At 43.6% G+C, this 23,265-nt stretch overlaps 1 protein-coding gene across 2 annotated transcripts in view; it reads right to left on the minus strand.

Moving 5' to 3' along the window:
- Positions 1-88: 88 nt before the first annotated feature.
- STAG1 (STAG1 cohesin complex component) overlaps positions 89-23,265 on the minus strand; it is a 163,874-nt gene continuing 140,697 nt past the window's right edge. For both annotated transcript variants that reach the window (XM_058843430.1, XM_058843429.1), the window contains 12 exons: positions 22,860-22,952; positions 20,096-20,270; positions 19,211-19,350; positions 17,473-17,574; positions 15,857-16,005; positions 14,730-14,858; positions 11,181-11,386; positions 8,835-9,006; positions 7,015-7,125; positions 6,063-6,177; positions 4,652-4,732; positions 89-4,568 (listed from right to left, as the gene is read on the minus strand). In XM_058843430.1, the coding sequence (XP_058699413.1) occupies positions 4,545-4,568; positions 4,652-4,732; positions 6,063-6,177; positions 7,015-7,125; positions 8,835-9,006; positions 11,181-11,386; positions 14,730-14,858; positions 15,857-16,005; positions 17,473-17,574; positions 19,211-19,350; positions 20,096-20,270; positions 22,860-22,952 (1,497 nt within the window). In that variant the 3' untranslated portion in view covers positions 89-4,544. The remainder of the gene's footprint in view (positions 4,569-4,651; positions 4,733-6,062; positions 6,178-7,014; positions 7,126-8,834; positions 9,007-11,180; positions 11,387-14,729; positions 14,859-15,856; positions 16,006-17,472; positions 17,575-19,210; positions 19,351-20,095; positions 20,271-22,859; positions 22,953-23,265) is intronic.

The following is a 23,265-nucleotide window of genomic DNA, read 5'->3' on the forward strand; positions in this document are numbered from 1 at the left end:
GCCCTTCCCTGTCTGCAGCAGGTGAACTGTTACTAATTGCTCAAGGTCAAACATTCAGGTAGGGCTGAGCACCTCCTGCTGCTGGGAAGTTGGACCCCTGTGGAGTTCAAGGATTTTCCACTGGCCACAGACCTTGGTGTCTGACTCCACTTCCTGCACCACTGACTCAAGAGAGGAAAACCCTAGCTTTGGGATTCCAGTGCCTGGGGACCAGGCTCTGCTGATCCTGGGCTCAGTTGTTCTGTTCCTCTGTTAGTCTGGCCTGTGGCAGCTTTTCCCTGCTGGCTACAGCAGCTGGGTCTCAGAGCCCCACGACAGAGGTGGGCAGCAAAGGGGAGGCACAGCCAGCCCCCTCTTAAGGATAGCAGACAAAAAATAGGAGTTTTGGTGTGACATGCCAACCCTCCTCCCTCAGCAGAGGCTGGAACACAGACGGCCAGAGGTCCCTTTCAGCCTCCTTTCTCTGGGATTATTTGCCAGCCTCACCAGGAACCACTGCAGGAGGTGTTACTCTGCTCAGCCCTGGGTCTGTGCTCACCTGCTCAGTAGAAGCTGCAACTTTTCTGCAGCCTCAAGGCAGTGAGGAACAGCCACTGTCACATTTAGTGCTGCTGCACCAGCTGCCAGGCACGGGAGGTGCTGTAGTAACCTGGTTGCTGTGAGTAACTCACATTTGTTTTGAGACAGAACCTTCCTACCTGCACTGCAGCTGCTCACTCCCCAGCACGAGCCTGAAGGAGGAGAGAGGTAGCACAGCTGTGTCCCAGGTAGCTTCTCTTCCCAGGAAAGTGCAGTGAGTAGAGCTGTGGAGCTTGGAGTCTCAGCCTGGAGGGGGGAAAAACAACAGCCAAACATCATCTAAAAGCACAATATAAAAGGAGCATTTCAAGTAGGAGTCCCAACTCCCCAGGGTTTTGGATGCATGGGAGGCAGCACCTTTAGGTTGCAGACACACTGGCTGTCCTGGCTGCAGCACATTCAAGGGAGCTGCATGAGCCTGCATGTCTGTGTCTCAGCAGGAACAGGGAACAGAAGCCACTACAGCAACAGGGGAAGGTAAATCAAAATGTTACTGTTTTGGGTGTCATGGCCATGGTGGGAGTTCTTAGTTAACTGTGAGCAAATTTGTAAGGGTTTATCACGCCCAAGAAGATTTTTCAAAGGTAAAGGTGGTTTAGAAGCAGAAGCTGTGATAGGTGAAGGGATACATACACAGCTTCCTCAGCTTCATCAGCCTGCCCAGAGTCAGAAGGAGACACTCCATGAGAAATCCACTTGTCATAAAGAGAAAAGTACAGCTTTGTTAGTTGTTTCCTATCCTCAGTAGTGCTACAGACCCCATCCTCTCTCCCAGCCCTTGCCAGCACAAGAGTTGGGTTTTTAAATCCTCTCCATTTCCAAACAGGCAGTTGCTGTATCAGGACATGTTGCAAACAGGCTTGAAAGCTGCTCTCATCAGGCTTCTGAGAATTTCCTCAAAGTCCAGCCACCTAAAAAAAACCAAGAGGTACAAAATGAAATCCCGTCAACAGCGCACAGCACTTGAACTTAGCAGCAAGGCAAGGTACTTACTGTGCTCCTCATGCAGCAGGAGTTGCCATAACTTACAAGCAGTTGGAGACTGAGCTTTCAGGCTCTGTCTTGAGAGTAGTTGAGACTTTGAATCATCCCTGTGCCTCAGCTGCTGCATCTTGTTCCTTTTCCTGATTCCAGGGAATTTTCCTTAGGGAGTGGGGCAGGTGATAAACCAGTTTTCTTTAGCACTACAGAGATTAAATCATTCATGGGTTGGACAAAAATAGCACCTTGCTCCTTGAGACATGGGAGTAACATGGACATTCTGTTTCAGGAACCTGTGAAACTTCATTTAGCCCAGCTGGTTGTTAGAGCTTTCAAGCCTTTCCCATGGCAGTTTCTTCCCAGAGATTCCAGGTCACTTCAGACGAATAGGGCAGAAGAGAGAAATTCTTCTCAAACCTTGTGGCAGTTCAAGAAATTGTAAGTTTTGTAAGTGTGGCACTTGCACCTGGTGTGGGCCCTTTCCAGATTCACAGCAATCTCATGTTAACCACCCTCTACCCCCCACAACCAAACCACACCATTGTGGAGGGGAGGAAGAAGCCCAGAGTGGGTCTCCATCCCTCTTGAGGCTGAGTGGGTAAGGGAGTGGGTACAGGTCTGGTTGTGAAGCCTGGACTACATGAAAGCTACCTGTCAGTTTTGCCTTTAATAATTCCTTGAATTCCTACTACTAAATGGGATGACAAAATGTGATGGTCCAAACAATCACTTAAAAGAAAACTATAGTGAAGAGGGTGCTCATCATACTCATGATTTTGAATAGTTTATTAAATGAAAGGTGAAGCATCAGTTTTAAATTGTACAAAAGGAAAAAAAAAACCTCATATTGTAAATGTACAATTTACAGAATTACTAGCAAAACCAATCAAGGAGACACTCATAATACAAAAACCTATTGACTGCAAACTGAACTGGAGACCCATTGCAGGTACCATGATAATAAATGTTTGTTATACAGTATTCTACAATGTTAAATTAGGAATCAGTTTTCCACACAGAGGACTGTGAAGCACAAGGTTTGTCTGAGACTCTGACTCAAACTGGGCAGCATCTGTTGTGCCACCATGCTCACAGAGTGACCCTGGGACAGGTCCTGCAGCCATTCCTGCCCCCAGGCCGTGGGGGTGCACAGAAGGAGGTAAGAGGGTTTATAAAGTTCCAGCTACTTCTTGGGATCAATACATCCCCAACCCACACTAAGGAATGGCTGAATTACCTGGTCAAACATTTTTGGCAACCGTGTCCGAGAACTGCACGTGTTGTGAGAGCCAAGCTCAGCTGGGTGAGGTGCTGGGCTGGGTGAATTTGGGCTCTTTCCCTGCCCATGCTGGGCACTGAGGGGTTGGGCTGGTGTCCAGTAAGCTTGAAACAGAAAAAAGCTCCGTGATTATTCTGCAGCTGCTAAAACTAATGCACCTCTGAAACTGCTGTGCTCCAAGTGGGTCAGTCTGCTTTGTATCTCAACTGCTACTGAGTGCAGAAAGATGAAGGTTTTGGGGCCAATTGTTGGAGATCTGGAGCTGTGGAAGGCCAGCACTGCTGGTGCCAGGCCAGGCTGGGTAAGGAGCAGCTACTATGTCGACTCATAAAATCGAAGCATAATGAAATTCCAAATTATTGAAGACACTGAAAAATATCTTAGTACAATGAATTAGCTGAGAATGTTTTGGGGGGTTTTTTGGAATTTTTTTTGACGTTTTTAGCTTTTTTGAAAAATCATATTTTTTTTTTTTCCAAAGAATTACTCTCAATATGCACAGTTAACACTGAAAATGTAGCTGTATTCCATTGTAAGCTTAAGAACTTCACCATCTAAGCACAAATTTCTATGCAGCACATACAGTACTTCTAACTGGCAAAATTAATTTACAAAAATAGCAGAAAAGGGTATTTACGGCATGGAAAGTAGACTCTGTTTTATGGTACAGTTAAAATTACTTTTAGTATGCTAAAGTGATCCTTTCCCCCACCCTTGAACTATTTTTTTTTTTTTAATAGGAAAGTTGCTGTTTATGTACCTTGTGTTGGCAGGCTTGAAGTAGGTAGTAAAAACAGCAAAGTGATTACTTGAGAACCGTTTGTGTGTTTTACTGAGAATACTTTATTTGCTGGTATAAGTTGCTAAAAATGCACAGAGCAAGTACCAATAGAAAATTTACTGTTTTTGTGTCCCCATGTGCTATATAAAATGAATGTTACACAGCATCTGTTGGAAAAGTGGCTTCATGGACATCTCTTACTTTATGTCCCATTATAAATAAAAATAAATCTTCTCAAGAGTATAAAATCTGGGTTTATCATATCAGAATCTGAAATTTTTTGGCAGAGATGCACATCATTAGAATTCTAACCTCTTCTCTGAGAGTGTTCTTCTCCATGCCTATGAGAGGACATAAGCGTACCATAATGTTAATCAAATCCAGTGTGTTCCAAAACACTTTTCCGTAGCCAGAACGACCTGCTTACAGCAGCCTTGCTAGTCAGTGGCTGATAGGCATAGGTTTAATAAAAATGGCTAGCTTTGAAAACATAAAAAGGCAAATGTTAAAACTGTTTTAAATTGTACAGCAGAAAAATAAAGTTAAAAAGTTCTGTTTTCACTCAATGTTGTTTTCAGAAAACATATGTAGAACAGTGTTTATTTTGACAGCTGTCTTAACAATTTAAAACTTCCTCCTCATACAGAAAAAAAAAAAAATCCGTATTAGGACAGTCAAGAACAGGGATACAAATGATTTTTTAGGTCAGCCCTTCTGAGGTGACTGGATTGGCCAACATTCCCGTGTGTCATTAAGAAGCTCCTCTTCTCTCCGTCCCTACACCAAGGGGTTGACCTCAATCATTTGGTTAAAAATCAAACCGTATCACATCAAAAATGTGGTTTTCATACAAGCTATCACAGTATATAGGCCTCTAGCTCTAAACAATAGAGTTCCAAGTTTGTAAAAGGTCTTCGCCAGACTTCAGAACATGGGCATGCCAAATCCCTGGAAAAGGGGGGAAAAAACAGCGGTTACGTGGGCTGGGACAAGAGCAGAGCTGAAAGCAAGCACAACAAGGCAGGCCTTACTGAATCGTCCTCGATGATCGCTGCCGAGTCGAAGAAGTCCGGCCGCAGCTCCGCGCGCTCGCGCCGGTTCCGCGACGGCGGCTGCAACAACGGGAGTTGGAACAGCACGGGGCACAGGGAGCCCTGCCGGCCACAGGGCCACCTGTGCCTGCCCTCACCTTCCCTCCCAGTGCCACAAAACCTCTGGGGCAAAGGTGGGCCCTGACAGGACAGCACTCCCTCAATTCTGTTATTGAAAGAATGGGGTAAAAGCTGAGGGATTCTAATTCTAACTCTGTGCTCACAGTTAAGGACTTGCCTAAGGCTCTTGCTGACTTACATCCTTAGATGTTTCTGTATTGGGACTAGGCCAGACTGCACAGAAACTCTCTCTTAACTGTCTTTATACTTTAAGTTCATAGTGAAACTTGAACTCTGATGTGGTCAAAAATGGATTTACCAATAAAAAGGGTACTGAAGATACTGAAATATTTCTGAGGCTTAAACCCTTGATGGTTTCCTTCCCCAGGAGCGCAAGAGTAAATATAAGCCTCACCAGCTCGATCAATTCTTTCCTTTCCTTGCCTTGGATGTTACTTACTTGGTAATCACATGAGTGCTGGCAATAACCTGAGTATGCAGTAGCCTTTCTCAAGAGACTGCAGCCCAGTCCTAATATAACCTAGGGCTTATTGTTTGGATGTCAAAGGAGAAACAGAAAGGCATAAAAATGGTGAGGTGTGTAAAGCAAACTGCTCCTTTATCCCATTTTACAAGGGAGCAGTCATTCCAGAGGGGAGGCCAGGTAAGGTTCTAAGTGCTGCAAGGAATTTCTCCCAGCAGTCAGCGCAGTACTGGAAGGGACTGAGGCTGCCACTGATAATGGGACCTGTTTGGGAGCAATTCCTGTTGAAGAAACTCCCACCCACACACCAGTGCCTGTGCTCCCTCCCGCTGTGCCAGCAGGACTCTAGCTGTGCCCTACTGAGACCTCAAGTAAGGATCCCCTGCCCAGCCCACCTCCTCAAAATCATACTAACCAGGAAAGGGAAAGAGAGGGACCGCTTGGCTGTGCCAATCTGACACATTGTGGCTGCATAAAGAGCTGTGTTAGCACAGCCTGTAACTCATAACCTGATTCTTGCAGGCTGACAAGTACCAGGTGTGTGATGCTGCTGCTGCCTGCAGCTGCCCAAGAACAGTCTTGGGGAGAAGGAGCACTAAGCAATGCTCCTTGTGTGGCTATGGAACAAACCCACTGGGCTTGAGCCTGCAGCTGGAGGCTCTGGGAAGTGCTCACATCATTTTTACTCTAACATTCAGACAACCAGAGGCCAGGCTCAAAATTCTGAAAATTTTTGTTTACACTTCTAAAATTCCTTTAAAATTAGCTTTTAACTGTTTTAAATTGCCATTGATAAGATTTACTGACCAGATCAATGACCATTGTGTCCTCAAATTCTTCGTTCATGTCCTCTAGCTGGCCTCGTGAGGACATCATTACATCTTCAAAGATGGGCTCAGCGTCATCTTCCATTAGACCTCGTCTGATTAAATAAAGAGAGAGTCATTTCCAGACAAAAATTTCCCAGCCTTGATCTTTGTCATTGAAAAGAATGCTCAAATCCTATCATTTAATGCCTTCACTCAAACCCTGATGCTGAGGGTAAAGCCAACAGGCTCTCTGTAATACCAACAGGAGGAAAATTGCACATAAACTCCCCTCCCCCAAGCCCTGGCCCAGGCTAAAGCAGCAAGTCCCACTGACAGCACTATGACCAGTAGTTAAAGTTGTCCCCAACAAGAACAGGGCAGTAACTCCTCTTGTGTTTGCCTGCCCTTTTACCAAGGAGCAGTGACACTGTTTGCCAGGATCACTGGTAAAACCCTGAGACTGCAGCAGTGCCTTCAAGCCCAGTTCTAAAGGCTGTAAGGATTCCAGCCCCGCTGCTGAAGGACTCAGTGGGATCAGCACAGAGCATGTGGTGCCCCAGTGTTCATCCACGTGTATTTCCTCCATTACTGCACAGGGGGATACCTTGGCAAAAAAAGCATGGAGAGCACAGACACAGGAACAGGCTCGTGGGCAGAGCTCACAGGGAATTACGCAGCACACAAATCATGGAACCCCTCTGACATGGAAGCAGCTGAAGGCTGGGACAGAGGCATGGGGAGCTGCACCCTGTCACTGGGCCTGGTGTCTGGCCACAGTCAGAGAATGGCAGTGCTGGGCTGGAGTCGTCCCAGCATTACAAACTGTCCCCCTGCCTTTACCATGAGGGTGACATGGCACAGAAATGATTTGCAACCAACAGGAAAGGTAACATTTCACTGTGCTGTCCTGCACATGGTTCTGCTGAAGGCATCAGGCTGTGACCACTTACACTGCGTGCCTTACGCCACTTCTGCCTTTCATGTAGTTCATTCCTGTCCTGTCCTTTCGATTGAGATCCTCCAGCTTCTGCTGGCCCAGCCACGAGATCTGCATCTGGGGACTGACACACAGGGAGTAAGTTAGGACCGACAGCAGTAACAGTTCTGAGCTGCCTATTTTGGGGCAGTTTCTCTCTCCAAATTCTGTGTCTGGTCATGCTTCAGATCAGGATAATTAACTTCCATCCATCATTGTACACATCTTCTGGATTCCCTTCCAGAGTCTGTCTCCTCTCACTGTATGTGCACAAAAAAATCAATTAACTGTTGCAATAAAAGCAGGTATGGAAACACTGACATTGTTCCTCCATTAGGGACAGGCACCTGGAGCAGGAGCACCTCTAAAGTTTATTATTATTAAATAGTACTTCACTGTGTCACTCTTCTGGAGCAGCACCAGGTTTTATTGTACTATGCACCCTTGCACCCTAACAAGACTGACAGGATAAACTGGGATAACCCACGGGAAAACAGCCTAGAACCACACCTGAATATGATTAACCTGTCATTGATTAAGCAGCTCTGTAGCTGTGGCAAGTGTTAGCTCTCCTAAGTTGACCTGGAGGACATGTGACAGCCAACCAGGGCTGAACAGGAAGGGTTCCCATTCCCTACTGTCAGTTCACACTGGGAACTCCCACCTGGAATCCCACTCTTGCAGGGAGAAGAGAGGTGCTCTCTGCCCTGGCTCACCGTTCTGTGCTCACAGCACGGCCTGAGACAGAGAAAAAGGGGGCTCGAGTGCTGAGCAAGAGCCTGCTCAGCTCCCCCAGGAACACGGAAGGGTCTCACACAGCTTAAAGCTGGCTGCTCATCAGGCTTGAGAGGAAACCACAGCACTGGGAAGCTGTCCCACTTCCAGAGTAATGGAATGGTCACAGACTCAGCTGGGCCAAGGGTGGGATCAGAGGGACAGAAAGGAAGTTCTAAGTTTAGTCTGGTTTTACTGCAGAGTAGAAAATTCTTAAGGAGAAACTGAAAGCCTCAACATCTTCCTCATCACCTGAAGTTATGGCCCCACCTGGGAAGGCAGGAGATAGGAGGTAAATCCTTGACCTCAGAAAGGCAAGTAGGAGCCATGAGTGCAGCCCTCCCTAGCCATGGGACCAAGGAGGATAGATGCTCTGGGAAGATGTGACCTGGGCTCTGCCTGGGCTGTGCTGCTGTGTCCAGCCAGGGTCACCAACCTGTGACCCACAACCAGCCTGTGCTCACCTGCTGCATCCTGGCAACACCTGCTGCCAACACCCACAGCCATGCAACCACTGACAGAAACCAACCAATGTTTTCTCTCTAAATGGAGGTGATAAAATGGGAGCAAAGGGACAAAAAGAATATATAATTAGGACAATTACCCAAATCAGGAATTACTAGCACAGCAGCTGGAAATCCAGAAGGAATTAGTCAGGGTGTCAGGAGAACCTAAACTCTGCTATCAGGAAGGAGGAAAGAAAAGAGAGTATCTACAGGTCTTCCAAAGAAACAGTTCCACCCAGCTGGGACACAAACACTAGGAGGATTTAACTGGAACTGCATGGCTATGCTCTGAGATAGTTTTAACATAAGGAACTTCTACTATTATTTCATTACAAGATATTTTTCCTGAGACCTGAAGATAATCCAAGTATTGCTGAGCTGTAGTCAAGGCATTTCCAGGTGGCTTTGCAAATCAACACTGCATCTCTGAAGCCACAGGCTAAGAATATCACTATAAACCACAAGCAATTCCTTTGCCTGGCTGACTGTATTTGATGGTGAAATTCCAACTTACTTGTGTAAAAAATCCTGTTCAGATCCCTGCTCCGACTCATGCTCCTGGATCTGCTCTCCCATTTGTCTGGTGTTCTCTCTCAGGACAGTGGAGGTGAGCTGAGGTGCCTGCAGTGCCCCTGGAGTATGGATGTTCTCATTCCTGTTCAGCCAGGAGCCTTCCAGGCTCTCATCTAGAGAGAGAACACTGAAATCACTGCTAATTTCTGACCACATGCAGGGCAGTATTCAAACAAGCGTGCACTAAGGGATCACCTGGATAAATGCTTGGAATGATAAGATTTTCAGTTTTGGTTTTAGATTCTGTTGTTTTAAGTATTATTACCCCCTATTCCCAGCAATAACAACAATTTAAAGGGAACAAACACAAACCCCATTGCAAACAAAGTCATACTGCAGCACAGCCTCAACTGCTGGGTATCTTGAACATAAACAACCAAGGTAATTCCCAATTCCTGAGTTTATAATTGGAGACTGTTAATCTCATGCACCTGTAGCAACCAAGATACAGTTAAACATTAAGACAATGTGGAGCACAAACCCCAAAATCTGGTCAGTCCAGATCTTTGAACTGTCAGAACCACTGGATTGGAGTAGGAAGGGGACACTGTACTCAGTGATAAAAGTGAGATAAAGATGACTGAAGGTCTAGCTGGGATCCTGTGCTTATGTTGGGAAGGGAGCAAAGCAGAGAGGAGGGAAGAGGGAGGACTTGAGAATGGGTTAGAGCAGGAAGAGTGCAGCCAGAGACACACAGGAAAAATTCAGTTACTGGAGTGAAAGACAGGAGATGACAACAGAGATGACAAGATCACAGATTTACTAACAGGAAATGTGTGGTGAGAAAAGTAGATGGGGATCTCTTTGGATCTGCTCATTCTTCTATTGCCTTTTACTACCCTTTAGGCATAAATGTCTGAAAAGCAGTCTATTTCATAAATTTATTTTTGAATCATTTTTATATTAAGGATTATTTTTTAAAAACCTATTGATTTTCTTAAGGAATTGTCAAGAAATGTCACAGAGCACATTTCCTCTCAGAAGCAAGAGGGAATACTCTCCAAGCTGGTCTGTGCTGGATTTAGGTGAGAAAGGAACCAGAAGTGACTGGATATGGTTCTTGGATGCCACAGTAGTTTCTGCAGTGACCTTTCTCCTGTTCTAGATCTTTTAGAGTGGAAATTAAAGAAACAGAAAAAAAGGAGATTCTCAAATGCCAAGTGTTGGAAATCAATTCTCCCTTCTATTGATCACTGAAAGAGGGTGACACAAAAGAGTATGAGGTAAGCAAAGCCTAAAAACTGCATCTTAATACTGAGATTTGCCTTACTGGGAAGCAAAGATGCTACTACACCTCCCAGAGTAAGGAAAAAAAAAAAGAAAGAAATACAATAGAATGAAAATGGCAACAAGAGGAAAGAAGAAAACCTCAATAACTGAATTCTGTGAAAATCTTGGCATCCTGAAAGAAGAAAAACAGTGCCTGAAGAAAGAAGCCAGTGTTTTATGTACCTACACTCGAGGCTAGCTGTGAGAAATCAAAGGACTTGGTGAAGGTACTGCTCAACATGAGCCACAGTGGAAAATGGACCTGGCTGCATGGGCAAACTTTCGAGGATTATTTTGGGAAATTCCTGTATATTCAGGCAAATGGGCACTAGATTCCTTACTGAGGGGTTACTGTCATAGATACTGACCCTGGAAAAACTGAAGTTTAAATCCTACTCACATCTACTGCATAGTGGAACAACAAATTAGTATTCACAAAAGTCCACACTACATCACCTGTACAGATTGACCAGGAACAGATGCAGCCTTGTAAGAAATTTGCTATCACAGCCAGATTCCTGATGAATGTATCAGAGGCCCCAGAAAGAGTAAATGCAGAGAACACTAGATAGCAGTACTATTCTAAACAAAAATGGTGTCTTTTTAATGTTCCCTAATGGCTCTGAAACAACAGAGATCTGTTACCAGAATTTCTGCCTGCAATCTGCTCCAAATCCTTGAGAACTGCCCAGAGGGAAGCACAGGCAGAATCCCAGCAATCCAGGAGTGAGAAAGAGCAGGTAACTTCACTAACACCTCTTCCACCAGCATAATGGAACTAAACAGTTCTGACTGCCAATTTTGGACAAGACAAACAAGAACAGGGAGCTGTGGTGGTATTTCCCCTAAAGACATGCCCAGGCCTGACAGAATCTGTACCACAGCTGCCTTGGTTCTGGCCACATCCAGAATGTATCACCTATTTCTGCATGAACTAAAATCGTAAATTTTTAATTAAATTGTAAATCCCTCTCTCCTAAGTGTCCAGAATGACAAAGCCCTGCACCCCCTCACCAACCTTCCACTCTCTTTTTGTGGAGGGGGGGTCGGCCCTTCTTGTTCCTCACAGAGGAGGCCTTGCTGCTGCTGCTGCCGCTGTTCACAGACATCCTGTCGTCCTCGCCACCCGTCACCAGCGAGTTCCGGTACGAGATCAGCGGCAGCCAAACGTCCTCTCTTCTCTCCATCATCTGCTCTGTCAGGAACTTCTCCAAGTAGGTGTGCCTGGAAAAGAAATACAGGGAGTACAGAGGAGCAGCAATCTCCCCACAGACACCTGGATATGGTCACTGTGTCAGCAGCCAGGCTGCATCAGAGCTGCTGCTGCCAGGATGAAGGATGTCCTTTGGCATCCTGGAACAAGAGAAATGGGTTAGTCAAATGCAAGCATTTATTTTTCCATAAAAAATTTGAAGACCTGGTCCAGTGCCATGAGAAGTCCAATGCACAAGTGTTAACTGAAAGGAGGAGTCAACAACTCCTTCCTGGTCTGGAGGCCATAAGAACTGTTTTCTTTTTCCACTGATTATTTAATTATGAACTTAGAAGTCACCTCTAAAATGAACATGCAAATCTACTTAAATGTAATTCTAATATGTTTCAGGCTGCAAATGTTCAGAAGTTTGGTAAGAGAACTCAGGTACTTCAGCATCACTTCCTGCACCCCTCAGTCACAATTTCCTTTAATACCACTTTGCCAGGTTGGCAGCAGTGGGAGTCAGCTTCACATATTCCACTTGGAAAAGCATGGATTTCCTCTGTTAGCTCATGGCAGCTCGGAGCTTGCTCCAGAACAGGCTCCAGAACACACTGCTCATGCCAGGGTAACAATCACATCAATTTTTTGATTCAATGAATGATGTAACTTTGTTCAAGAAACAGCAGGTTCTTGTCTGCTGTTCTATTGAATATGGTCAATGTTTCCTTCTTCCCTTTTTCATGTGTATATTAACTCCCAAACCTGGCAGTAATGGGAAATTCTTCGTGTATTCTCTATTTTATGGTACCCAACCGTGCCACTTGAGTGCTTCACGGCTTTAGAGGATCTACCTGCAGAAGAGTCTTGGAAAGTAAGAAGTTTTCTGCCTCCAGTTTGTATTTATAGAACCAGATTGCATGTTTATGGTCAAATTGTGAAGGATGAATATGACGCCACCTGGGAGCTCTTTCCTGCCCAGATGCCAAACTTGAGACATCTTCTGCTCAGCATTTTGGGGGAGCTTCACACTGGCAGTTCTTATCAGTTCTGAATTTCCTGAAGTGACAACACTATGCGGAGGCTCTGACTCACCTGACACTCACTAGTCAGTGTCCAGACTAAGTCAACTGTGTCTTTGAGAGAAATAAATTTAAATAAGTGCCTCCAAGGACAATCTCCTCTATTCTGTCCTGTGTTAGTTCCTCAGGATTTCCCTGCCTGTATCTGCCTTAATGGGTTTGTAACAGTGTTAGTACAAATTTTTTTTTCTCCAGCTGTATGAGTCTGGCACCTTACATGAACAGTTTTATGTGAAATCCATAGACTAGAATAAATCCATAAATGGCTATCACCAGTTCTGAAGTTACTCATAAAATGAGTAACCATATTAACAGGCTAGGAAAATTAAATTCAATCAATGTTGCTGCTTCACTCCCAAACTGGAAGCTTCTCCCTTTTCTAGCCCCAGAGAAAAAAAGCCAGCAGCCCAGCAGAAGGAAGCAGAAGCCCTGTGGAACAGCAGCGTGTGCTGGACTCTGCCAGGAAGGGTGTTCTGGAGCAATGGCCCAACACCTGCAGGCTCTGGGGTGGATGATTTGGGGGTTGAGGCAGGGAAGCTAAGCTAGAGAACGTGGGCAGCCACGTGTTCCTGAGACTGAGGGCTCCAGGACACTTCTGGCTGCAGGCAAGAGGCCATTGCTGAGTTTGGGGAGGGCCTCTGGGAGGGAGGGAAGTGATCCCAAAAATGGGACTTCTCCAGCAGATGGTGGTCACGGACCTTCCTGCACACAGGCAGCCCCTGTGGTGGGAGAGAGGTCCCTATGGATTGGAGGAGCTGCAGAAAAGGGCAAATCCAGCATCCCAGTCCTGTCCTGTCAGTGGAGCACTCTGGGCAGGAGTGGAGCCACCTCCACAGAATCCTTACATGTCAGCAAGTTGTGTCATGGTCACCACAGCCTGTAGGGTCTGGGGCAGGGCTGAACTCATCCCAACACAGAGTCTGGCACAGATCAGAGAAATCAGGCCATAAAGGACCTATTTCTTTTCATGGTCATCAGATTCAGCTGAGGTCAATAGTTCAGGTATAGATACTCCACCACAGCAATCCTTATAGTCCTGCAGGAGCAGCCTGCAGCTGTATATGTGGGCAGGGGAACCTTTAAAAAAGAATTTAAATGGCAACAAGGTGAAGGAACAAAATGTCCCCAAGAACTGAATTTCACTCAAAGGCTCAGGTTAACAGAAGCTGTCAGGGACAGCATGATCTAACTTTAAATATCAGACACTGTAAACTTGTGGAAGGGATGACTCTGCTGAAAGGCTAAACTTCACTAAATTCAACAGGAAACAGACCAGTGGCACTGAGACCACCATGCAGGAGAATCTACTGTTCAGCTAGGAAGACAAACTATAAAATCCTGTTATCCTTAATTTCTGTCCTGAAGAACAGGATAGAGGCTGACAAGATTCCAGGATATAAAAATGAAGAGTGGATGCACAAATGGAGTGCCAAGACAGCCTAGCTGGATCATCCCATTCCCTAGCTCATGTAACTATTTGTCTAACAATGTTTGCTGAATTGAGAAATTATTGATAAAATGAAATAATGAAATTGGTTAAAGTGTGTACATATTAAAAAATATACAAAGTTAACCAAGCTGCATTTCTTACTGAACAGATAAAGCTGTAATGTTCATAGTTGTTAACCCTAACAGAAAAGAAATGTCTTTACAGAAAAACATCTGTCAAATCTTCACAGCAAGGTCTGACAGTCAGTTGAGGTCATTCCAGTTGATCTTTCTGACTAACACTCAGTGTGGTCACATAACTGACTGCACAGACACCTACAATCATAAATCAGCAGATCTGGCAACTGCACTTTTAAACTGGTCATAAAGTTATTCAGTGAATTCAGTTCCACACTGGGCACATAGTGCTTGGCTGATGTTTGAATGGAGTCCTCTTCCAATATATTAAAAGAAACAAGTATAGGTTTACAATTTATGTAAATATACAACAGAAACAGCTGTTACTGCAGTGGTGACAGCCTGTAAATTCCCTGCACTGCTAATGTTTAATAATTTCTTTTCTTCTAGCCTAAAAAAGGACTTTTTATTTTCAACACCCCATGAGAAATTTTAAACATTGTTTTGGAATATCTCAAATTCACCTCATTAGTGGGTCTGATTTTTCTTTCCCCATTTATTTTTACTACTTTAAGACATAAAAGGACAAGTAAGTATATATGTGAAATGCCTCAAAGGGACTTTCTGCAGCCCTGGTTAGATTGTAGAGACCTCAAAGGAGAGAGTTGAAACCCACACTGCAGGGATTAACAGAGGCTGAGGAAGAAAACATAGCATTACTTACACAGTCTTTTTGTCCTGTCGCAGGAGTTTGGAAGAAAATTCACTAAGCACTTCCAGGAAAGCAAGGTTAGGAGGTGGATAGTCTTGTCCCTTCTGATTCTGGTATTTGAAGGCAAACTCTATGCCATCTCTATAGTACAGAAATATTAACATGTTCAGACATTTGCAACAGAAAACAAAAAAACCCACCCCAAAACACCAAAAAAAGCAAGCAAAAAAAGCCAACTTGGAAACCAAACAAGTTGCCCCACATCTGAACTGTGATGAAACTGTTTGTACCCTCAGATCCCATTACAACGCTGTTCCCCACTACTAACAAACAGCTGCTTTTGGACAAAGGGGAATGCAGAGTTCCCTGTGGATTTGTGAGGCCCCCATTCAGATAAGCACATGGCCAGTCCCTGTAAGAGAGTACTTGCCCAGTGTGGGAACTGGGCAGGTGCAGCCCAGGGGCAGAAGTTCCATGGAATGTGTCAGATCAAACAGGAGCCAACCTCTGCAGCCAGAGCAGAGAACTGAGTCCCCAGAGCAGGGACACACTCAGCTCTGCTTTGTCATCTGGGACTAAAGAGAACACTCTCCCTTCCCTCACCCAGCAAGGCACGAGTGTCCCCTGACTCCTGCTTGGCTAAGGACAGTATCTGGTGCATCCTGACCGAGCCACCTGAGTCTCTGAGACTGCAGACCTTAGCACCTGAATTTTCTATGGCATGGCAAAGTCGTAATTTAAATTTACCAGAACCTTTCCACACTTTTCTATGCAGCAGCTGCATAAAAGTTCCAGTCCACTTTAAATGATTTCCAAAATATTTTTGGAGTATCTTTTTATAAAAGCCCTTGGTTCCTCCAGAATCCACAGTGGTGTGGAACAAAGAACCATCCTCAGTTGTTAGACACAACCCACCTGAGATAAACACAGCCTTGTCAGTAAATTCCAAGAAATAATTAGGTAGCAGCTAGTTCGTTTCCTTTCTACCTACATACATATAGAGCCCTACAGTTAAAAGTAGAAAAAAATATATAATTATTCCATGGCCTGTTGAGATTATGTGCTTTTAGAAAGGGAATGCCAAACAAGAAGTTCAGTCTGAAGTAGTATAAAAATCTAGTTTATTTACCACCACTCACTTGTGTAGTGTGGCCACAGCCTCTCTTGTCTTGATCTGATCCAAGCCAAAAGTGAGGGCAAACCGCCTGGCCAGCTCCTTAATGCCACTGACGTGGGCAGATGTCCTGTCCAGGTTGGGACCTTGCTCCTGAACAAGCTCATTGAACAGCTGCAGAGAGAGTTCAGAGGTTGATATCTGTGAGACACTTTTATTGAGAAAGACTTGGGCTCTAAACCTTTTCCATCTGAGAATGGCCTTTGTGACTGTCTCTTTGTGAAGAGACATAACATAGTCCCTGTCACTTGCCAGAATTTTTTCTGCCCCACTGCTGTTTGCCAGCTGTCCCCCATCTTGTACTTGTGTGGAGTTATTTGGGTGGAATTCTGCACCCACCTTCCCTGAATCCCATGTATTATTCTCCCAACTCATCAAGAAGGTCCTGCATTTTCATGCTGTTCTCTTAAGCACCTCCATCACCCATCAGATCAGGAGGTGCTTTGAATTTGGTGATCAAAACTTCAGCTCCTCCACTGTAGCCTCAGTGCCTGTCTGCCCAGTACTGCTGCCTCAAAGGCCCTCCCAGCACAGTAATGGAGTGCTTGGTGCTTTTCCAGCCAGTTCCACCTCTCCTGGCACTGCCATTTACACTGCTGAGAGTACCCTGGCAGCCAGTGCCAGTGATGATATTAAATCAGGCTGGATTACAGTGACTGTTTCTCTCATCTTCACAAGCTCTGTTACCATGTAATTAATGACAGCAGCTTAATTTGACAGGATTCCTCCTTGACAAATCCACACTGGCTGCTACCTATCACTGAGGCACTTGCAAAGAGCTCCTCATTACTTTTTCACAGAATTTTGTCAGGCTGATTGATCTGTGGCACCTGCTTCCTCCTCTCCAAGTTTTACAGACAGGAGTGGCTTTGACACTCCCTGATTCTTCTGGAAGTACATCTGTTCTTCTCAGGTTTGCACAGATCTCTTTCAGCTTCCAGATTGCTACAGGAAAAAACTTAGGAAGGAATTTTGGGAGGTCCAGCTCATTTGAGAGCATCTAATTAGTAAAAGTAATTTCTCTGTGAAATGGCTATAGCTGGTACTTCAAGGGCCTAAGTGGTATTTAGTGCACTTCGAGCTGCTGGCTGATAGATTTCATCACCAGACAGTAATTTACAGTTGATGTAAAGCAAATTTTTCCAGGAAAAAACATGTCTAACACTGTTGAAAGACTTAATTAGCTTGAAATTTGAAAAATTCATCAGTGTTTAGACAAAGTATAAGGAAGATGCAGCAAATTACTTCAGCAAATGCTAAGAAGAAAAAGCCATCCTAATTCTTCCTGTTGACTCGGGATCAATAAACAAATGCCAGGAATCAGCTTGGACCAAATGGCTTCCAAGGCTCTTCTCTCCCTCCCTTCCATTTTATGTGCCCAAACTTTGCCAGTGTGGGCCTATGGAGACAGAGATTACTGAGACAAAGGAGAAGTGACAGACTGAACTGGGGAGCAGGAAAACGAAGAAAATGTCCTAAGGAACTGCAGCATTTCTGCTTCCCTGTAAAGTGCACCAGAGGAAATCCTGGCCAGGGCTTTTTGCAGTGAGGCATTTCTAACAAAAAAATCAATGTTCTTACCTGTTGCAAACTGAGAATGAGTGTCTTTGCACACTGGATTTTATCAATTTGCCTGGTTTTGCTCAGGGTTTCCTTAATGATATCTCCATAGTCATTGTAGTACTAAGAAGAAATGTGAAAAAAACAACAGAACTTTAAATCAAATCTCTAATACAATTTCTCACAGTTTTCCCAAGAGAAAGATTACTTTTAATTCTTGATTTGAAAAGGCAGCAGTTGCTCAAATCCAGATTTTTGGTGGGAATTTTTGGTGTGAGTGAGAGACAATGTTTCAGTATGAAAATTTAAACTGAACCCTGTGATAAGGTAGTGAACTTCTGTATTTATTATCTTTTGTAACAAGTATGTTGAAAACCAAATGAAAGAAGATCTCCTGCCCCAAACTAAGCACTTGATGAAGGTGACCCATGGCTGCCAATTCCAACCAACAACATGACATTGATCCAACACCCCCTTATGAGGCAGGCGTGAGCTCCTTGAACACTGAGGGCAAAGGAATTCACTGAAGCCAGAAAGTGGAGTAAGGAATGAGTCAGAATGGAGTCCTCTTTATGTTAACAGAATGGTTGCTGAAAGCCACAGCCTATGGTGCTGCCCATTTGGGTAGAAAAGCTGTATTATCATTACAAATTCCAAGCTGAGAATAAATTCTTTTTCCCAACAGTGCTCTTTCAGCCTCATCAATATCTCTGCGTTTGTAGTCACTTATTTTTATTGCCTTCAAAATATTGCTTTTGCCTTCTTTGGTACTAATTTAAATTAAATTTCTCTCCCTCTCCCTCAGTTTTAAGAGAAGAAAGGGCGTGGGGAGAGAAGCCCAGCCTAGAGCAGCAGGGAGGGAACTCGCCTGGATGGTGACAGCTCCAGTTTCAAACTCCCACCCTGGCAAACAATTCCTAAGCAAGACTAACCCTGACTGATGGCTACAGTGTGTCCTGGGGATTTTATTGTGCTCTGTACGCCTGATGAACAGGAAGAGAATTTCAAGTTAAACCCTTTACGTTTCACGTCAACATCTCAAACAGTGTCTGGAGTAAAGGATCTGTTCTGTTTTCCAGTTCTTCCCCCTGAATTGTCACCTCTGTGATGACCAGTCCCCTGCAGGGACAGGACCTGAGGGGTCAGTGGCAGGACTGCTGAGGTGCCTGTTCGGGCAGGAAAAAACTCCCATGTATAGGGGCAGCAGGAGCTGAGGTCCCTCTGACCTTCACTGGGCCTAAAAGCTCTGTGGAAGCAGTGGAAGTTGAGAAGATCTTCAGTTACCACAGACCCACTTACAGCACAACCATACAGAGCTTCTTTTCCCTGCTGTCCTGTTTAAAGCAACCTCCTCTCAGAAGAGCTCTGCTGCCTCATGGCAAGCACCAAGCCTGAGAGACTAAAAGTGGAACATGACATGGAACAGGTAATTTATTGGGGATTCTAGAGATGAATCTGAGGAGCAGGGTAAGAAACTGTAGAGTGGGGCCTCTCTGGAAATACTCAGCACCTCAGGACCAGCTTTTGGTGCTGTCATAAATAAAAAGCTTATGTGCTACAAAGAGGCTGAGGTCATTGCTCACTGCTGCTCAGTGCCAGGTCTCATTTAGAAAGGAAAAACTATTACACAGGATCAAATAAAGCTGAAAAAGCTTTGAGGAGTGTTTGGGCTGTAACCACAGTCCTGGCAGGGATGGCAGGAGAAGCCCTAACACTGCAGACTGGGCTCAGTCAGAACAGGAGGATGCACAGCCTGTACCTTCATATAGTGTTTGAAGATATCTGCTGCTGCATGCATATCCACAATGTCATAAATTATCAGCTTGCTAAAGGCAGCCAGAAGGTTTCTTCTCTTATGTAAAGCTTCTATTTTGTTGGCTTCATCTTCTTCATCTCCCTCTGAAAGCATCATCAACAAGAGAATGTTTGTAAGTAACTGTTAAATTCTAAAACATTATCAAAGGGGAGCTTTTAGAAAAAAAAAAATCAATTCTTCAACATGAGGCAAGCAGGATTGTTGGGAGATAAAGGTGATACATCTTAAGTCCTGCCTACTTCAAAACTTCCAGGGAAGTTTAGGAACGTGACACACCACTGACCAAGGCTGCTCTCCATAGTCCTGAGGAGATCCTGAATATAATCCACATGGAACTGAGTCATTTATTTCCTAAATCCTGTAAAAGGCCACAGTGAACACTTGCTGAATGCTCTTGATTAACTTCTCAAATGCAGGACATTCAGAGAGGCTCCATTAACATGACTAAGCTATAAATATTTAACAAAAGAAAAATCAGAAGCACCAGTACTTCTGCATGCCTTGGATTTTCAGATGTGAAATTAATGGCTCTGAACAACAGGAAGTAAAATTCACTTGTAAGAAGCATTAACATTGAATGGCAATGCCAGAAGTATTAAGTCCCTATGCAAGACTTCATCTGTGAATGAAAAATAAACTACACAGATAAAATCTTAAATATAGTTATCATATAATATAAGCATATTCCACAACTTATAAAAGAAACTTCAGAGCAGAAACCTTCCAAAAATGAAGTAGGAATACTTCTGAAAACATCTGAACAAACTGATCAGAAAATTCTATTTTCTCCTTTCTTCTGTGTCTGTTATGAAAAAAAGCTAAACATACCCATGCTCTGATTTTCATCATCTTGGTCAATAAACACATGATCCATCACAAAACTGAGAAGTTCTGACTGGAGGCCTGAGTCTGGATTGAACACCAAAGGCTGGAGCCCTTCTCGACCTCCCGTCATCAGCTGGTGACTAAAAATCATCAGGAGATCACAGAGCAGCATGAAAGCCTGAAAGGCAAAAGAGAATGACTGCAGTGAAAAGTCAAGTAAGGAAAACTTAAAATACCTTTGATCTAATTTCCAGATATTGCCTGCTAGTATTAAACAGCTTCTTAAACTGTTCTCAGGTGTAGTTGTTTATGTGCTGTGAAAAGTATTCCATAATGGTTTCCTCTAATTTGGAATGCTGTGCCTTTGGTTCCTAGGTCAGGAACTGTGGTTATCACCTTCTCCATGTCCCAGATGACCTATATTAAACTTCCATTTCTTCTCCATGAAAAGAATTCTAAATGTACCTCTGATCCAAGGCCTGCAGCCAAATTTGTAGTAAAGAGAAGACACCTCTTTTGATAAAAAGTCAAAAAAATCAAACAAGTAAAAATATGAACAGCATTGAGGGAAAATTCAAGCTGAGTCACTGTCAGGCCCCAAAAATACAGACAAACAGCCACAGCAAGGAAATTCTTGCAGAATTTCATCAACAGCTCTTGCAAAAAAGAACCAAGTTCATCTGCACAGCTTTCAAATCCAGACAAAAGCTAACCCGAGCAGAATTGTCCATGATTTATGTTCATTACTGTTAAACCCTCATTACCTGAGACAGAAAAGAAGGCAGATGTCACTACCTTCCTTTCTTCCAAGGGCTCATTCCTGCATGGCAGTAACACTGTTTTGCCCCCAAATGGCTTTTGTTGGGGTCTCACAGCCAGCTGTCTGCATTTGATCACATTCAGCACCTTTCAGAGGCCTTTTTATTCATAGCTTCTCTATTTTTAACTTTAGGTTCTAAATACTTTACAAACTAAAAAAAGAAAAAACTAAAAAAATCTGCTGAACTTCCTAGTGGCTCCCTTATTTCTGAATGAGCTACAGTCAGGCAAGAACAGATGCAAATCATTGTAAACTATGTTCTGTTGAGGCCTTAGGAACAGATGTTGCTATTTGGGATTTTTCTCCCCTTGATGCAAAAGTCTGTGATTCATTCCAGTGATGATCTCACCTGCTCTAAACTCCCTTGATACTCAATGGAACTGAAGCTCTTCCTAATGCAGACCTCTAAAAAAGAGCAGATGAGTAATGCACTGCTGGTGCTGAGTCCTGTCCAATATAAAGGCAGCAGTTGGCTTAGTCACAGGATATTTATTTCCCTCAAACACTCATAGAAAAGTTGAAATGTTTCAATCCTGTTTCTCTAAATACTTCATACGGTTTTCCTTCCTTTAATATGGACACCAACTTTGTCTGGATAGAATGTCTGGAGTAAGGATCAAGTATGGTAGGGAGACAATACTATTTGCACATGACTCTCAAAAAGAATCCAGTAAAACAAGAGGAATAAGTAGCAGTCCTGCACTCACAGAAATATACTTTTTGAGTTAGAAAACAAGAGTAAATCATAGAAGAGTCAGCTGGAAGGGGTGCCTGGAGTCTCCATCCAGCCTACTCTGCCTGGGACACTTGCTGTCTCTGGGTCTGGTTGGGTGTGGATTTGTCTGGCTGAGGCTTGAAAACGTCCCCACAACTGGGGACTGCAAAGGACTTTCTGAACAAAAGTCTAAATTGGTGGCCACTGGTAAAAAGAGAACAAGCCTATATTAATACACCCCCAAGAACAAACCACTGCAGGCATGGGAAGGAACATTTGCCATTTGCTGAGGCAGGAAGGATGTCAGGTCCAGCTTGAGCTGGAAGGGAGGTATTTGCATGGAGCTAGAAAATATTTTCACATCATAAAGTATTCATATAATATGCCAAGAGTAACTACTCTGAATATTAAAAAACAATTACTAAAGTAAAATCTGCTGGAAGCCAATGACACACAAGTCTTTTAGAAATATATAAACGACTGACATCTCTGAGCATTTAATGTTTATATTTAGCAACCTGAAGAACAGAGAGCAAATGCCCAGCAGAACTATCTTTAAAAGAAATAAATCTTTATTTTATATATATATATATATATATATAATATGTATTTATTATATATATAATAAGTCTTTAAAGAAGTATTACCTTTTAAATACCACAGGCAAAAAACACAGGCCAGTTATTAGTTATGTTCTTTACAAAGTCTGGGGAAGTCTGATAGAAATGCCATTTGTAGACAAATAAAATGTCATTGACATAAATCAAGGGTATATTCACATAACCTCAGCTAACAAACCAGCTACTGTGTCCTGCAGAGACAGACTTAATTATTTCAGTAAACGCTTTGATTCAATGGAAAAAAATCTAAAAAGATTCAGCCCATTTGAGGTCTCAGTCACCCTCCCAAAGTGCCTATTTCCATCTCTTAATCCAGTGTTTACAGGAAGAGTCTTTCATCTGAGGTGACTGAGTTAGATGCCTGAAGTCACAAGGGCTGGAAATGAGCCTGAGCATCAGATAATCTTTCTTTACTGTTAATCAAAAGTTAATTTGTCATGAGCTGTGCTTTGGAAGTTCTGTTAATACAGCTGCTTTTCTGGGCTGTTTTTTCAGGTTTATTTAGACAGGAGCACAGATGATTTTGCTTTAAGTTTGATGTAATGCTGTCTTGAGTTTTACTACAATTTAACACATACACTTTTCTAAGAGTGTGACAGACATTTTCTTTACCTGTTCTTTGACTGGAGTGTTGACATTTGATAGACACTGCTGGCAGACAGCCAGGAAGGATTTCACAGTTTTCCTCAATACCAACAAGTCCTCCTGGAAAAAACATTAAAAAAGAAAGTATAAAAAAATTAGTAAGAGGTTTCTCAGAGGAAGCAAAATAAAGAAATGGTGATGATTTCATACATTCAACAAAAAGCTGTGAAAGAAGTAAGCTATTCAAAGCGAACACACAAAGAAACTGTCCCTTGGTTTTACAGTGATGAAGAACCAATCACTGAGAAGAAAATGAGAATCCCAAATTAAATGGAATGTGATGAATTCACAGCAGGATGGTTGGCCCATGCTCTGCAGACCTTCGCCCAGAGCAACCCTTTCAGCTTCCACATGGAAGAGAGAATGTCCTGCA

The sequence above is a fragment of the Poecile atricapillus genome, chromosome 8 (genome assembly GCF_030490865.1).
Source record: "Poecile atricapillus isolate bPoeAtr1 chromosome 8, bPoeAtr1.hap1, whole genome shotgun sequence".
NCBI lineage: Eukaryota > Metazoa > Chordata > Aves > Passeriformes > Paridae > Poecile > Poecile atricapillus.